Source organism: Citrus clementina, unplaced genomic scaffold (genome assembly GCF_000493195.1).
Source record: "Citrus clementina cultivar Clemenules unplaced genomic scaffold, Citrus_clementina_v1.0 scaffold_3, whole genome shotgun sequence".
NCBI classification, from domain to species: Eukaryota; Viridiplantae; Streptophyta; class Magnoliopsida; order Sapindales; family Rutaceae; genus Citrus; species Citrus x clementina.
The window spans coordinates 6,340,493-6,357,262 of record NW_006262339.1 but is presented as its reverse complement, the minus strand read 5'-3'; the positions used below and the strand labels follow the sequence as shown (position 1 = coordinate 6,357,262).

Here is a 16,770-nt window from a genome sequence, read left to right as displayed (position 1 = left end):
TGAAGTTTGATAGGAATATGTAAAATATAAAATTATGATTATATCAGTTGGTTCATTATTATTTATGCAAATAATATTCTGCGTTATATGTCTCTTACAAATAGTTTGGAATATTCTCAATATTTTTAATTTAAATATCATATGGCATCTAAAATTAACAATTCCAATTGATCATAAATTTCAACTATAAAAAAAAAATTCGAAACTATACGCTGCTATGAATTTCATCATAAATATAAAATTGCCACAGTAAAATTCAAAAAAATTAACGGCGGAATGAATAAATTCGATTCTTAACTTTTAACAGAAGTTAATGCCTATTTTGGTGATAATATTGAGCTGAAGATTCACGCACTCCAATATCTAGAGGCTTAAGGAAGAATATGCTCTGACGTCATTAATACAATTTGATCGCACGCATGAGGTTGAATCTTGTATATCACAACTTCTAATCCGAAAAAGTACTCTCTGATCCGATGATTTTAAGAATCTTAAGCTAAAAGACTGATCTAACCTTGGGAGCAATACATTTTCAGGAAAGTATGGGAGGGTAAAAGTGAAAAAATAAAGTTAGTTATAGCTTGCAAGCCAAGCGTAGAGATCGAAAGACACGGAGAAGTACAAGAAATCCGGCCCGAAAAAGAGACGGGGGAAAAGTCGCTTCGCGCGGTGTTGTCACGTGTGGACGTCATGATACCGGTCGGCAAATCACAACTTAATTAACAAGCCTAATTAGGGGCCCACTGATTGCCACGTAGGCTGACCCTTCCATTTGATCAAGCATCAACATTCTTCCTTCCTATTGATCGAGTTTGAGTCGATCGCAAGCAAAAGCACAATTGAATCAGAGGACACGTGGCATCCGAGTTGGACTTTTTAAAACCAAACCATAAGCGAGGATCAAACGACACGTCGCCAGGACCTCGGTTGACCCGTAGGCATGGGCCAGCACGGGCAGACTTTTCGGGCAGGCGTTTGTTACACCATGTGAGGGAGGGAGGGCAAGCGTTCACATTCATTCTCTCTCTTTGCGTATAGGCGTGGTTTCGACATTGTAAACAAAATAAATAAAAATCAAAATAAACAAATAAAAAAAACGTAACAGTAAAAAATAATCTTTTGTATATAAACTTTGGAGTGGCATCAGAAGAGATAGTTAAGAACAAGGCGTGCTTTGTGCTGGTCTTGCAAGAGAAAGGGGGAGGGAGAGAGAGAGAAGTGAGTCTCTGTTTCTGGACAAAACCAAACTAAACTAAGAGTTTTGGTGGGGGGTTGTTTTGCTAATAGCGATTTGGTCGAAGAAGAGGAGCAACTGAAAACTTTTGGAGTTGCAAGAGTTTTGAGGGTATCTGGCATTTGTTTTGTTTGATCCAAACGAAGAGCGAGCGTTGTTGTTGTTCTTTCACACACACGCGTCGCTTATTGTAAGGGTGGAAAACTACAAGAAAGGGGTTTTCTCTTCAGTTGTGTCTTTTGTTTTTCTCTATTTCAAGAAAGCTGAAAAAGGGAAGTAAATGAAAGATATGGAGTGGCCTGCTTGTCTGGATGAATATGAGAAACTTGTCATAAGGATGAACACTCCCAGGTTTGTTATCTTGTATTTTTTTTCCTTTTTTTCTCTTTCTTTAGATGTTCTTCAGTAAATAATGCGTTTGCTTTCCTTGTTGATTTTCTTCTCTTTACCAGTTTTCTTGTTGATTTTGCCATTTTTTTTTTTGGAAAATCTCGTTATTATCTGTCTCTTTTACTCTGCTTTCCTGTCTTAAGTTTATCTAACTAGAACAGAAAAAACCTGTGAATCGGTTCCAGATCTCGTTAATGGCCTCTGATCTTCGAAATTCGGTGTTAATTAAATTTAATTTATGTAGCACATCTGCTATGTATTCTTTAAGCCCTCAAGATTAAACCTAATTACTCAAATTATGTGTTATTTTTATTAATACTCTGACTTTTCTCCTCCTAGTTTCCGCTCCTCTCTAGAAATTCAATTTCGTAGATCTTTCTGTAGACTTTTCAAAGATCTCTCACCGATTTTTCTCTGACAATTAGTTCATCTAATTACTTTGAAATTAGAATTTCTATAATTTTTTTATAATAAAAAGAAGGAAGTTTCAATGACTGAAGAGACCTGACCCTTTCGCTGCTTTTCAGGGTCGTCATAGACAATGCTGTTTGCCCCACTGCGACTCTGGTTAAGGTTAGCTTCCACGAAACCTTAAATCAACTTCTCAAAACCACAAACCAATGTTCGGTTCTCACCTTACTGTCATGAAAGTTGACTAATCGCGTGAATTCCCATTTGAATTTTTCAAAGCCTTGACTGATTAGCTTTCCAATTTCTTTTCCCCTAATTCTTACAGGTTGATAGCGCTAGAAGACATGGAATCTTGTTGGAGGCCGTTCAAGTTCTCACTGATCTCAACCTCTTAATTAAGAAGGCTTACATTTCTTCTGATGGCAGATTTTTCATGGATGGTAACTTTTCTTTTTAAATTAATTATACTAATTTCATTTATTTTCTTTTTTTTTGGGTTAATAATGACTTTTTTTTTCTTTTTCTTTATTGGGTGAAGTTTTCCATGTGACTGATCTGAACGGAAACAAATTAACCGACGAGAGTGTGATTAGCTACATTGAGCAGGTAATTAAGATGTTTTTACTGTTTTTTTAGGAATTAAATTACTAAATTAATTTCCCTTTATGACCTGACTGTTAATATTGCTACAGAAATTTATGTGTGTTTTTATGTTACAGTCGCTTGAAACCATTCATTATGGAAGAAGTAACAGTTTTAACGGTTTAACTGCCCTGGAGCTGACCGGAACCGACCGTGTTGGTCTGTTGTCGGAGGTGTTTGCTGTATTAGCTGATTTACAATGTAGTGTGGTGGAAGCCAAAGTGTGGACTCACAATGGCCGGATCGCTTCATTGATTTATGTGAAAGATTGCAATTCGGGGTCCCCTATCGAGGACTCGCAACAAATTGATCGGATCGAAGCACGTTTAAGGAATGTTTTGAAAGGGGATAATGATATTAGGAGTGCCAAAATGACCGTTTCCATGGCGGTCACTCACACAGAGAGAAGGCTGCATCAAATGATGTTTGCGGATAGGGACTATGAGAGAATGCCCGTTTTGAGACATTCTACTGATTATCCGGTAGTGACAGTGCAAAATTGGGCAGATAGGAGTTACTCTGTTGTGAATGTTCAGTGTAAGGATCGGACCAAGCTTTTGTTTGATGTTGTTTGCACTTTGACGGACATGGAGTATGTTGTTTTCCATGCAACGATCAACACAGCCGGAGAGAGAGCATATCTGGTGATTAATTGCTATCAGTTTGATTCAAATTATTGTTGTATATACAGCGCCTTTAAATTTTTATTATAGTTTTTTGTTTATGAACTTGAAATTTGTTTGTTGTTTCAGGAATTCTATATTAGGCACATTGATGGAACCCCAATTAGTTCCGAACCGGAAAGGCAACGCGTAATCCAATGTCTAGAAGCTGCAGTTGGGAGAAGAGCATCTGAGGTATATATGTGTGTGTGTGTATATATTGTAATTTCTCAGCTGGATTACATCATTTATAATGTTCATTTAATTTAATCTTACAAGTGTGAATGGGCAAATTGCTTGTTGCTACAGGGTGTGAGGCTAGAACTGTGCATGGAAGATAGACAAGGTCTTTTGGCGGATGTGACAAGGACGTTCAGAGAAAATGGTCTTAATGTGACAAGGGCTGAAGTTTCAACAGAGAGAGACGAGGCACTAAACATATTCTACGTAACGGATGAAATGGGAAACCCTGCAGATCCAAAAATAATCGAAGCAGTAAGACAAAAAATCGGGTTGAGTAATTTGAAAGTGAAGGAATTGCCAATGATATATCATCAAAAGGGAGAAAGTGAAGAGCAGACAGTAGGGGTTGGTGGGGCAGTGTTGTTATCACTGGGTAGCCTGGTGAGAAGGAATCTGTACAATTTGGGATTGATCAGATCGTATTCTTAAAGTTGAAGTTGAAGAAGCAAGGTTTTTATTTTAAAAATGTTGTTGGCATGGCATATTCTTTGCTTCGGATTTCGGCTGGTGTACATAAAAATATTAGATGAAAAGGCTGGCGTTTGGTGATAGGATCCAATGAAGTTGTTATAGTTTGGTTGGTTGAATGGAGAGATTAGATATTCTTTTTTTTTTTTAAATGCTTTGTTTGAAGTACAAGTAGGAACAGAAGTAGAAGAGAGGGATCAAAAACAGTGAAGAAGAGAAAAGATTTGGATAGTGGTGGGGCTTGTGATATTAAATCTTCATGGGGGTGGCTGGCTGTGGCAGAAGGGAGGATTATTAGGTAGAACAACTTCTAAAATGGGTTTTATTCTTGTGGATCATTTTACAGTCACACATCTTGTACATAATAACTTTTTAATTAATATATTTGTTAAAGGTTGACTTCATTATTATTATTTTTTTAAAAATCATTCTTCTCATCTCTTGTCACTCTCTGTGTTCTGGTTTATCCATTATTTCTCAAATTCATGTTATAATACTAATAACACCAGAACGTGACCAGATCAGTTACTGGATGCCATTTGCCTTTTGAACGCGCTTAATCTAACAGTATATACCGGACATTGGCAGCCGCTAAAGTTGTGGGGGGGTTTGGAAGAGTTGGTGGGGGTAATTACTGTGGATTGATAAATTTTTTTAGATGCAGTTGGGATTTGATATCATTACAATAATGAAGAGGTTAACGGTATGTGCCTGCCGACTTCCCTCCTAACCTCCGTTAATAATTAAATTTAAATTAAATTAAAATTAGGTGAACTTTTAGTTTTACAGCTGGAACAGACCGCATGTCGCCCCAACCTCCTGTTGTTTTGGAATTGCAGCAACTCGTAAAATTTGGTGAATAATAAAATTCGCATTTATTCTTATGTAGGTTTTTTTTTTTTTTTTTTTTTGAAGTTTTACATCATTACTAAGACAACTCCCCCACTTAATAAGACATTTATACTAACTTTTTCACGTGATAAAAAAAAGACAATTTCATATTGGTAGATGAAAACAGAATTAAAAGGACATTTTCATGTGATCACAAATTTACCGTTATGCTGTCCGCATTCTGATGGCTAAACTATACTTGAGATTTGTTTGTTTCTACTTGTTGATATGGACATTATTTTAAAATGATTTGCTTGTTCTTTAGAATTAAATAGAAGAAAAAAAAGAGAGGAAAATAAAAGATTGACATATACACCTTAAACAAGTAGATAATAATGACCTATAATTTAGTATTATGGGAAGTTGGAACTTTTAATTAAAAAAAAAAAAAAAGAAGTTAAAATTAATTTAATAAGTCCCGCCAAATCATAACTTGTGATAAATAAACGATTTCTTTTGTTTGGTATGTATGGGTTTTCACCGATAATCCACAATGGCAAATTGTTGCGGAAAGTAGTCAAAGCTGCCAAAAAAAAAAAAAAAAGAGACAAAAAAGAGATTAGTGAGGCGGCTACCTGTCTTTGCTTTTCTGTGTTTTTATTTGTCCAACAAAACAACCACCCCTCCGACACGCGGCTTTTACTCAATTATAATTTTAAATTATCACTATTCACTACTGCTGAAAATGTACATGAAACGCAACTCTTAGACTTGGGGGGTAGCTCTAGCCTTAGTTTAAGTTGGAATAATGGTAGAAGATGAAAATTAGTGTCTAGTAGTGTCTAGAGTTTTTCATCTCCATCTCAAATTTTGATATGCTCTCGTTCTGAGTTTGTTTTCTATCATTACATAATGAATCCGATTTTGGTTGACTTTTTTATTATTGTAAAAATTAGTAATTTTACATTTAAAAAAAGGTAAATTTGTTATTTGATGTTAAAGAAGTGTAAGGATTAGTTTGTTAATGCCGTAGTTTTTAAAATAATAATTATCAGTTAAAATGTTTTGTAAAACTTATTTTTTAAGTGCTGTGAGTTTAAAAAACGGTCGTATGTATTTAATAGTCTATAAAAATAATCAGCTGTAAAGAAAATCAATTAAAATATTTTGTAAAACTTATTTTTAAAGTATCGTGAGTCTGAAAAATAGTCATATGTATTTAGTAAATCTTATTGTTAAACATGCTGTCGAAATATAAATAACTGAAATAAAAATAATATTGAATAAAATTTATTTACACATTTATAAATATGTATATAAAATAATTTTTATTGTGTATGTATAATAATTGATAATTGAAATAAAGGTTATGATATTATTATTTTTTTTATCTCAATAATCTCTTTAAATTAATGATTTTGTTTCCTAGTTAATGACAATAATTTAGATTTTTATAATATATGTGAGAATATATAAAGAATTGTACTCGAGTATAAAATTGATCCTCATAATCATATATAAAAAATCATTTCTTTCTTATTTTTTAAAATCTACTGTAATTTAAAGTGATTTTACCAAAAGTTTTTTTTTTTTAAATTTAATAAATATTATTAGTTTTTAATTTTTTAAAATTATTTTTAAATCTTTTAAAAAGTAATCCTAAATGATTCCTAAATGTAACTTTAAAAAGAAATCTGGAAATATTTTTAAAATATAATTGTTAAATTATGTTAGTGGTGAACAACTAAGCTGCCTGACTGGGACTGGGAGTCTAAAAAGGGCAGGAGACACTGTTAAAAGTGAAAGAAGGTTGAATGGGTTACCGCGTCAGCTCGCTCGGGGGACTCACGTGCTGGCAACTGCGGCGGTTAAGGCGCGTAATCTGAGGTGGCATTGAATTCATAAGATCACGGCAGCGTGCGGCTCACGTGCTTCGGCACTAGCTATGCTACGATTACATACCCTATTTGTATAATTTATTATTTATATGTGAAAAGTGGAGAGGAGGGCGAGGCCGTGGGTTTGGGGCTTCGTCTCCAAACGTGTATGATTCTACAGCGTGCCAAAAATAGAGATTCGAAATCACCCTGTTGAATTGTGATCTCTACAACCCGATGATTAATGTGTAATTATAAATTATATAATTGTCTTCTAAAAATTCTCCTACGTGTGGAATTTTAAATTGAAAAATGTTACTTTCTTCCGGTCAAACCCCGAATTAAACCAAAACGACACTATTTTGATTTTTTTTTTTTTACTTCTATGAAACGTAGTCGTTTTAGCCAAACAAAAGCAAATGTCTTTGTTTTCGTCTTCCTCTCCTCTTCGTTTCACTAGCCGAAGAAACATCAGATAAATGAACCAACAGATGATTCATTATTTATGTGATAATGTTAATTTTTTAGTATTTATCATAATTTCATATTCATTATTCGATATTTCGGCAGAGCCCCAAAAAAAAAAAAGATATAAAGATTCATTATTCCAAAATAAGATAAGAATGTTTTTGCCCATGATAAAAACTAGTTATAAATTTGGCTAAAAGAAAATCAATTTTAACCAATATTCTAATTTACAGGAAAAATGGACAAACCTTCATTACAAATCTACCAATAAGACAAGAGTGAAAAGTGATCTACAGGAAAAATGCATCAGAATATTTTTGGCCAGCTTTTATTCGTTCTTTATGATTCAATAAACGCCGAGTCGTTGGTGTCTCACCTTCAATGATGTTCGAGCAATCTACAGGTTGCTTAGGCTCAGTTTGGTATGCTTTATCAAATGGAACTGTTTCAAATCGAGCTTATAATTGTTTAGTTCTGAATCAGAGCATTTGAAGTTTTAAAAAAAAAAAAACTCTTTTAGCGACTTGAAAAAAAAAAAGAAAGGAAACCATACCAAACGGCAGAGCATTAATTATTAATATCCTTCCTTAACTACTAAACTCAAGCTAACAAAGTAATAAACCCAAATGTGCAAACAACTCTAAAAGGGGACCAATCCATTCAGCCGTCATAAATGTTTGCTTTCGGTTGACTGAAACGGCTGGTGAAACGAAGAGGAGAGGAAGACGAAAACAAAGACATTTGTTTTTGTTTGGCTAAAACGATTACGTTTCATGGAAGCAAAAAGAAAAAAAAAAAAAAACCAAAACGGCGTCGTTTTGGTTTAATTCGGGGTTTGACCCGGGGTAAATAGCAGAACTCTTCCAAATTTTCAAGCACTTCATGCTAAAGTAACTCTATATATAATACTAATTTAGTTTAGAATCTTAATACTATTGAATTATATAACTTAATAATTTTTTTGAATTTTATAAAGTTTAAAATTTTAGTTTGGAACATATACACATAATCCTTTTCTAATGAGAGCAATCTTATTTTGTTAAACTGAAGATGCACATTAAAATATATAAAAAAATATGAATTTCAATATATTAGAAATTGTGTTTTTTTTCTTCTATTTGTAGCATCCTCACTAGAGAATAATAATAATAATAATAATAATTATTATTATTATTATTATTATTATTATAATTATTATTATAATATAGTCTTTCCTCTAGTGAGTACATATTCACTTTGTTAAAGTGAGAATGCAAGCTAAAGTACCAAAAAAAAATAAAATACAGTTTTCAATACATTAAATATTAAATTTTTTATCTTTTAGTGATTCTCACTTTATAAGAATGTGGATGTTCTCACTAGAGAACTTGCTCATAATTTATAATGAGTTTCTTTTATTTATCCCATCTTTGAATCTTATTAGGCTAGCTGATCCACAAGCCATTCTTTCATACGAAATTTGAAAAAAAAAATGAATTAATTAGATAATTAAAGAAGGAAATCTAGTATATGTGACACAACTCATCATACTCCAATCAAAGCTAATTTATGCCATAAACCCATAACTTTAGATTATGCCGTTAATTTAAAATGATTTTCCGAAAGAAGTTAAATTAACCTAAACCAAAACACATTTTGTGTGCAGAATATGCCATGATTTATTGAATTGTACAGAATATTTTTTTAGATCTGTCCTTTAAGCATTTGTCTGAAATCATTTGGCATCATCTCCAAAGTCAGCTTGCGAGCACTTGGCCTTTCCGACTTTCTCAAAATACCCCATCTCATCTCAGTACCTACTGAAAGCTAGCTTCACAAGACGTACGCTACATGATATATTCTTGACACTATTAGTATTAATTGATTCTTTGATTATAAACATATAAAAACTCAGGCAGCTTTGTCAACCATTACCAAGCGAAAGTGAGTTTGGTTACATGAATATATCATCTTGTGATCACATCACAACTGTATTGCATTCTTGAAACCATCTCGATCTGCAAGGTCATATGTTCAAAAGAAACTTTTTTTCTTTACGGCCTAACTAACACCCGCTTACATTCAACAGTTAATTCGTATCCTATCATTTAAGTTTTGACAATCAGAATTTTATCATCCTCGATAGCATTGACGCACTTTTTTTTTTTTCTTCTGTTAATTTCTATATGTGACAGCTCAACCGTGACATTGCTTAATCAATGTATATATTGGCCAATCTTTGGAATCCAATCATATTATTTATTTATTTATAACGAGGTGCTAATGCCACATTATATTTTGCAAACTTAAGTCTTATATGTTGTCTTAACCCTATTGTAATTTTCTCTTAGTTAATTAACTAATACAAAGACAACGATCCAGCCAAGATAAAACCCCCCCAGCTTAGTTGGTATCTAATTAAATGGGACAAAATACGGATTATACCTTTAACAACCAAGAAAATGACACAAAATAAGCCGAAATTTAATAAACCAGCCTCGTCGTTTTGGATAAAATTAATTTTATAATTAACCGGGTACTTATGTCCAACGTGTGGTTCTAGCTGGGGTTTTATTAGCATTTGTAAGTTTGACCAACAAAGCTCAGTTGTTTGTTTACCGTTGGCCCTTTTCTTCCTGTTAGCAGATTCTCTTCCGCTAATGCTTTGCTTTGGCCTTTTCTAATTCTTGTTTTCATGCAGCCTTGAATCTCACAAAAGCATACAGTCGTATTATTATTTTTATCAGGAGATTCTCATCCAACTTTGATAACCAAGCTGTTATGTTAATTAACATCGTATACTCATATCTTCTTGTTAAATATTAATTAAGCTAATTCTACCCCCATCGTCGGCGAGTACAAGGTTGAAACCATCAGCTTGGTTGTTACCGCTTCTGTTAATTACAAAGAGTAAACTAAATACGCCAAGGAATTATTAAATTAAACAGCACCAAAGAATCTGATATGCGACAATTAAGGGTGCTGTTAAGTTATAACTGCTCGTTACAGCTCCTTCAAAATAATGTAAAAAAATGTAACATATGGTGAAATCCGCATAATTAATGTAACAGCTTTATGAAACAACAATGTTTGTTTTCCAATGCTAGCTTTGGCAGTAATTAACTTAATTAACTACATGTTGCGTGGACGGCTAGCTATTGCTTCATATGGTTCCATTTTTGCTGGAGGTGTCTCTAAATTAACCTAGGCGAAGATTGACAAATTTTGAATTTGAATTGATTTTAATTAACTTAATTTAATTTTAGGATAATGTATATCTTGATTGCCTGCAAGTGTTTGATTAATTGTAAAGTCAAATGTGGTTGCAAGGGGAATTTGTTAAAGAGGGAAGATTCAAGCTTTACCATTCGTTGAAATTTAAAAAGAATTAAGAGTTGGCTCGCAGTCGCAGGAAGGTCATTATTGTTATGTCACGTAGGGTCTTGAACTCTTAGTGCCAGGCGGCAATGGCTGCTACCGATCGCCCCTACTGAAAGCGATCGGAGTAGTTGATTCCTCTCATCGTCAGCGAGGATACATACAAAAATGAACTTTTTGCTCTCTAATAAAAAATAATAATAAATTGAAAATACAAGTGGAGTGGGGAGTATGATGATCTCATGAATGTATTGTTGCAGCCATATATGTTAGGATTTTTATCATTATTTTAGAAGAGTAGATGCAATTTAAAATGGAGAAAATAATCTTCCTAGCTATTACGGTTCCAAGAGAATGTTGCAATCATGGATTGAGGAACTTCAGTTAAATTACCGATCTCTTTTTAGCTTGCCCAAACGAGTCTTTCGGCAAAAATAAAATGTAATAAGATAAAACAGAACGACAACTTAGTAAGTAGGAAGAATTTGAACACTAATAAGATTGTCTAGTGATGCTTTCCATTTTGCCGAGTTTAATTAGGAAAATGCTAAGTATTAAAAAAAATGAGAGAATGAAGAATGTACTGAGAGGAGAGAGAGAGAAAAAAAACTGACAGAAGGGAGAGAAAAGAGACAATTCTCTCATCATTCTCTTATTGTTCTTGATATTTAGCGGCCCTCGTTTAATTATAGTCATTAAGTTGCGTCCACTTCTAGTTTAGAAAGGAACCAGCAAGATTTATCTCTTTAGTATTGTCAAGCTCGATCATGGGCTGTCGCTGCATTGTCAGGCTCGCAGTCAATTGTTTCTCTTTCTTTCTAAAACAGCTTAGCAATTGTGTGCTAAAGGAGACATCTGTCAAGACAGCAAGCACGTCCAGATTTTTAACTCTCATTCAATTTTCGTGTTGTGGGGTTTTGAATTTTTTAGTATGATTTGAATTGGGGTTTTATTGGGTTGGTTCTTTCTTGAGAAAATGGGCAAGTTGGAAAATATAAAAACTCCAGCTATGTGGAAAGCTTGTAGCATTAATGCATGCTGGTCTTTTGTTAGTTGTTAAAGTAGGGGTTGTGAATGTGGCTGTTGCTAGAGATTACGGGGCAAGTACATTCACTACAGTGTTTTATTGCCTCTGATTGGAATATGGAAATTTAGTTGTCTGAAATAAATCGATTTTGACGAGATTTTTCTTTGGTTATCATGTGGTATGTGCTATTTGCTGTCACTGCTCTGTTGCTTGTTGTGGATTTAAGTAGGACCAAGTCAAGAGGAGTAAATTAGCTGTTAGTAGTTTTGTTGCTTTAGAATAGAACCGAATAAATTATATGTGGGAATCGTGGCTGCATTACCTCCTTATATTTTGGTACTTTGTTCCTTATTTCTAGTTAGATATTTGTGTTGTGAGCCTTTAAAAAGGCCAGCTCTGAATTCAATAAAGGCGTCAAGCCAATTGGTATCCAACTCTCTAATCTCTATATCTCTTCTACTCTAAGCCTTCGTGAACCTTCTTCAAAAAATTCAGCGTATCGTTATGTTATAGGTTTTGAAGAATCTTAGAATTTGGGGGTTTTTATTTAAATATCTCCTATTTGTACTAAAATAGTAAATCTATACTCCATTACCTACATATATCTCATAAAAGTATAAAAAATTAAAAATATCCTTAAAAACTCATTTATTTATATTTTCTTTCTTTCTCATGTCTTCTACATAATAACATAATCAAATAATACTTGACTTTTTACCGAACTTAATTAAAAAGAAATTTTTCATTTCAATTTAAGTTGAGAATTCTCGACCAATTACCGAATTTCCATAAAAAGTCGAGAATTTTAATCGAATGAATATTGGACAAAGTTAAATTAAGGTCAAGTATTCTCGACTCTTTAATCGACTTGTTTGAAAAAGTTGAGAATTCTCTAAATAATTTTTTATTTCAATTGAAGTCGAGTATTCTCGACTATTTACCTGCTTAACATAGAAAAGTCGAGAATTTATATTGAATTACTAATTGTGCATGATTTGGTTGAAGTTGAGTATTCTCGACTATTTACCCGACTTCGAAGATATGGGTTCAGTTTCATACTACTTAGTTATGGTTATTTTTGTACTTTCTCTAGTTTTTTTTAAATATATATGTGTACAATTTAAGATTGTTATAATTTAAGGTGAATATTGGGTATTTTGAAGGAAATGGGGTTATATCCCAAGCAATTCTCTCTAGAATGTGGATGAATGGTGATGGTTCCAAGGTTTGTGTTGAAGGCTTGAAGAATTATTTCAATGATCTTGTAAACCTGAAAGCATGTTCGATTATTTATAATTTTAATCCTAACAGGATTGTTTTACAGAATTTTGGGGTGACAAACTGGTTGGAAATTGTCTGGCTGAGTAAATTAACAAACTTTTTGTTTGGCTCCTATCTACAAAATTTATGGAAAGAGCCAATAATGGCAAAGTTATCATGCTTCTATAAATTTAAATAAATAGGATCGGGCCATGATTTTAATTCCCGCCCCATTCTAAAATGATGAGGGATATTCCCAAACAATCACTAAACAGGAATCTTCAGGCATAGGATTGGGTTCGAAGATTGCTTCCAATTTGGAGGACAGGTTTCAGGATCATGATCCCTGCCCTGATGCCATTCCCCTAGTGAAGACTAGAAGAAAGAAGTTAGACTCCCAGAACGATCTCGTTGCGGGCCGGAGGGGAGGTCTGCTGAGAAGATGGCCGACTGGCTAAGACTAGGCCTGCCGCAATGGTGCTGTTCCAAGAATTATGGGTCCTTTTGTTTAGTGGAATATGGTAAACGAGCTGATCCGAAGAGGTAGTACAGTCTCAGACAAGACAGAGGGACACTTAAGCCCATTTTCCTTGGCCCATTGAATGAAACTCTGTTTGATTAGAATCAGATTTTCTGGGAGCCTTGACTTGTGAAGACGATCTTTCTTTTCCAGTTGAAGAAACGTTGAAACGCAGAGCCTGTAAAATTTATTTTATTGAAGAACACAAGCAGATGTATATATTAACTAATTACATACCAACCTATACTCTGCTGTAACTTTTTTTTTTTAACCTGTAGTTGTTTGTATGCGCTGAGGATTATTAACATCTCTTGCAAATTCTTACCCTGCGATTAACTTTTTTGCAAGCTTTTCTTTCTTTTTCTTGCTTACGCATGCGCAGTCGTACTTAAATTTTTTTTAATAATATAATTAGAGATAATTTTTATGTGTGTTGTTCAAGTTACGATCTAATTCGCCTATATATTTTAATTATGCAAAAGCCGAGATTCATAATGAAACCCAGCAGATGGCTAATTAAAGAAAAATTAAATCACCGTATTGTGATGATATACCTAATCTTTACCTTTTTTTTTAAAAAAAAATAAATAAAATTAAAGCAGCGCCGGCAAGGCAAGCATGTCTCTATTTTATTATTTATAAATTAAATTCATAACCATTTTGGAGCTCACACTCATCTTCTTGATAACTGGTAAAGCAATTAATCATAATAATTAAAAATTGCTCTTAAACAATTAATTATATATGAGATTCCATTTTCTGACATGGACCTCCCATATGATCACCACTTGCTTCACAGCTCAAGTGGTAATTTTCTTATTGAGAACATTTGGAGCTTTTCATTTTCATTTCTATTTTATTTTATTAAATTATGTCTCATAACCGACCAAAATTAAAATAAGAATATAATTTTTAAGCCCATTTGCGTGCCTGTATTTATTAAAACAACAGCAGAAAGGAAAGGGGAAAAAAAAACGTAGAAAAGAACAAAAAAAGAAAAGTTGTGGAGGATAATAATGTACATCGAGTTCATCACCATTTTTCCAATATTAAAAAAAATTAATATAATAATTGAATAGTTTTGGCTCGTTCTTATCTAAACCTTAATTTTTTAATATATATTTTTTGTTTTTTTTTGGGGGTAATTTAATCTAACCTTGTTCAGAAAAAGATGCCCAATGGTTCCTTTTGGTTTTGTGCAATGTATAATTGTATCAATTGCAATTTGATCTTGGTCAATGCTGTGTGGTCCCTTTATGGGCGAATTAAATTACAATTTTTTGTGACATGATTACTCCCAAAACTCTCATATTTATATAATATTTAACAGGAAATCGACATAAATATTCAACTTTTGGCAGCAAAATTAAAATAAAACTGCTCAAATTTGTTTGCTTATTTGTGAAAAACATTTCAGATCCACCAAATTAAGGGTCAAGTCTTATCAAAATAGACTTGCTTTCGGCATATTCTCAAAATTGTTTAAAACTTAATTCACATGTATTACCTAATACAAAAAAAAAGAGGGAGATATTTTTTTAAATGGTTGTGAATATATAAATTATGAGGGCTATTGACTTGGCAACTTATTAGGTAAACATCCACATGTTTAAAGGTCAAACAAATCTCAAGCTAACTCCTTTGATTTCAATATAAACAGATTATGCTTCTTGATATGTGGGAATGAGATAATGAATCCAACTATGTATGTCTATGAATAGATTAAAAATAAATAAAAAAAGGTGACTTAAGTTAAATTAAGGACTACTTATTCTCAATCTTTGTTTTTTTTTGAAAAGCTATCTTTTAAAGACATACAAAGAATTATTCGATGCTATCATTCTACAAAAAATTCTAGTATCCCACCCTTTTATGTAGACATATAGATTAATATTTTTGAATTAGTTAATAGATGAATTTTCAAATTTTATGTACCCTATTAGTTAATGGACAGCTTTACCAAGATTTAAGTTTCGAATTTTAAATCTTATATCATGTGCGCATGTGTTTTATTAATAAAATTTTAAAAAAAAAATTTGAGTTTGATATGGGCTATAATATAAAAATTATAAACTTAAGGTGGAGCGTAACACAAAAACAATGAATTTAAATGGGCCAAATAAAATAGTTTCAGTTTAAATTTTAAACTCTTTCCAATGTTGTTAACGAAATTTTGAAGTAAGATACACTGTGCGACCATAATGCACAAAATTTTGTTACACTTTTCAAAATTCTACACTTCAATCTCTCAAAGCCCTTAGAGCTCTGATCTCCGAGACATGTATAATGAAATATTTTAGAATGTAATAGAGTGCTTCAGAATTTTTCCTTTTCCTTTTTTTAATTTTAAAAATTGAAAGTTTGTTGGTGAAACGTAAAGTAACAAAAGTTTTTTTTTTAATTTATAAAATAATAGGAGTAGACACAACTCATATAAATTCTTTCATCATCTTCACTTCATAATTTGAATTCGAGAGGTCAATTAAATATCACTTCATTTGGGTACCATACAATTGTAATTTTGATAAATATATACTCATGTTTTGAAATCGACCAATCATAATAAAAAGAGAAAATAATTTAAAGGTTATGGCTATGTTGGAGTAGATTTACGGTGGAGCATGAATCTCAGCCACACACGCAAATTAATAAATAGTAAAAAACTTATTATAACTTTGATCTTGTGGTTATGAAAGAGTGTTTTACCTTAGAGCAACTTTATATATATACACAACTCATATCAATTCTTTCGTCATCTTTCACTTCATAATTTGAATTGGAGAGATCAATTAAATAAAATTGTTTGATGTACATGTATTAAGATTGTACGTAAGAGAATTTTTAAAATTTAAAAAAGAACTCACGTGAGAGTGAAATAAACACGCCGTTGTCATTTGGGTACCATACAATCGTAATTTTGATAAATATATACTCATGTTTTGAAATCGACCAATCATAATAAAAAGAGAAAATAATTTAAAGGTTATGGCTATGTTGGAGTAGATTTACGGTGGAGCACGAATCTCAGCCACACACGCAAATTAATAAATAGTAAAAAACTTATTATAACTTTGATCGTGTGGTTATGAAAGGGTGTTTTACCTTAGAGCAACTTTAATATATACACAACTCATATCAATTCTTTCGTCATCTTTCACTTCATAATTTGAATTGGAGAGATCAATTAAATAAAATTGTTTGATGTACATGTATTAAGATTGTACGTACGAGAATTTTTAAATTTTAAAAAAGAACTCACGTGAGAGTGAAATAAACACGCCGTTGTCATTTGGGTACCATACAATCGTAATTTTGATAAATATATACTCATGTTTTGAAATCGACCAATCATAATAAAAAGAGAAAATAATTTAAAGGTT

At 32.5% G+C, this 16,770-nt stretch overlaps 1 protein-coding gene across 2 annotated transcripts; it reads left to right on the top strand.

Moving 5' to 3' along the window:
* Positions 1-1,084: 1,084 nt before the first annotated feature.
* LOC18046648 (ACT domain-containing protein ACR8) lies at positions 1,085-4,443 on the top strand. Of its 2 annotated transcripts, XM_006440374.2 has the most exons (7): positions 1,085-1,585; positions 2,152-2,197; positions 2,361-2,475; positions 2,574-2,641; positions 2,755-3,321; positions 3,430-3,534; positions 3,649-4,443. In XM_006440374.2, the coding sequence occupies exons 1-7, from the start codon at positions 1,515-1,517 to the stop codon at positions 4,009-4,011; spliced, it is 1,335 nt and encodes a 444-aa protein (XP_006440437.1). In that variant the 5' UTR covers positions 1,085-1,514; the 3' UTR covers positions 4,012-4,443. The 2 variants fall into 2 exon arrangements, with proteins under 2 accessions (XP_006440437.1, XP_024044636.1); XM_024188868.1 differs by lacking the exon at positions 1,085-1,585 and having other exon boundaries at positions 2,152-2,246.
* Positions 4,444-16,770: the final 12,327 nt, after the last annotated feature.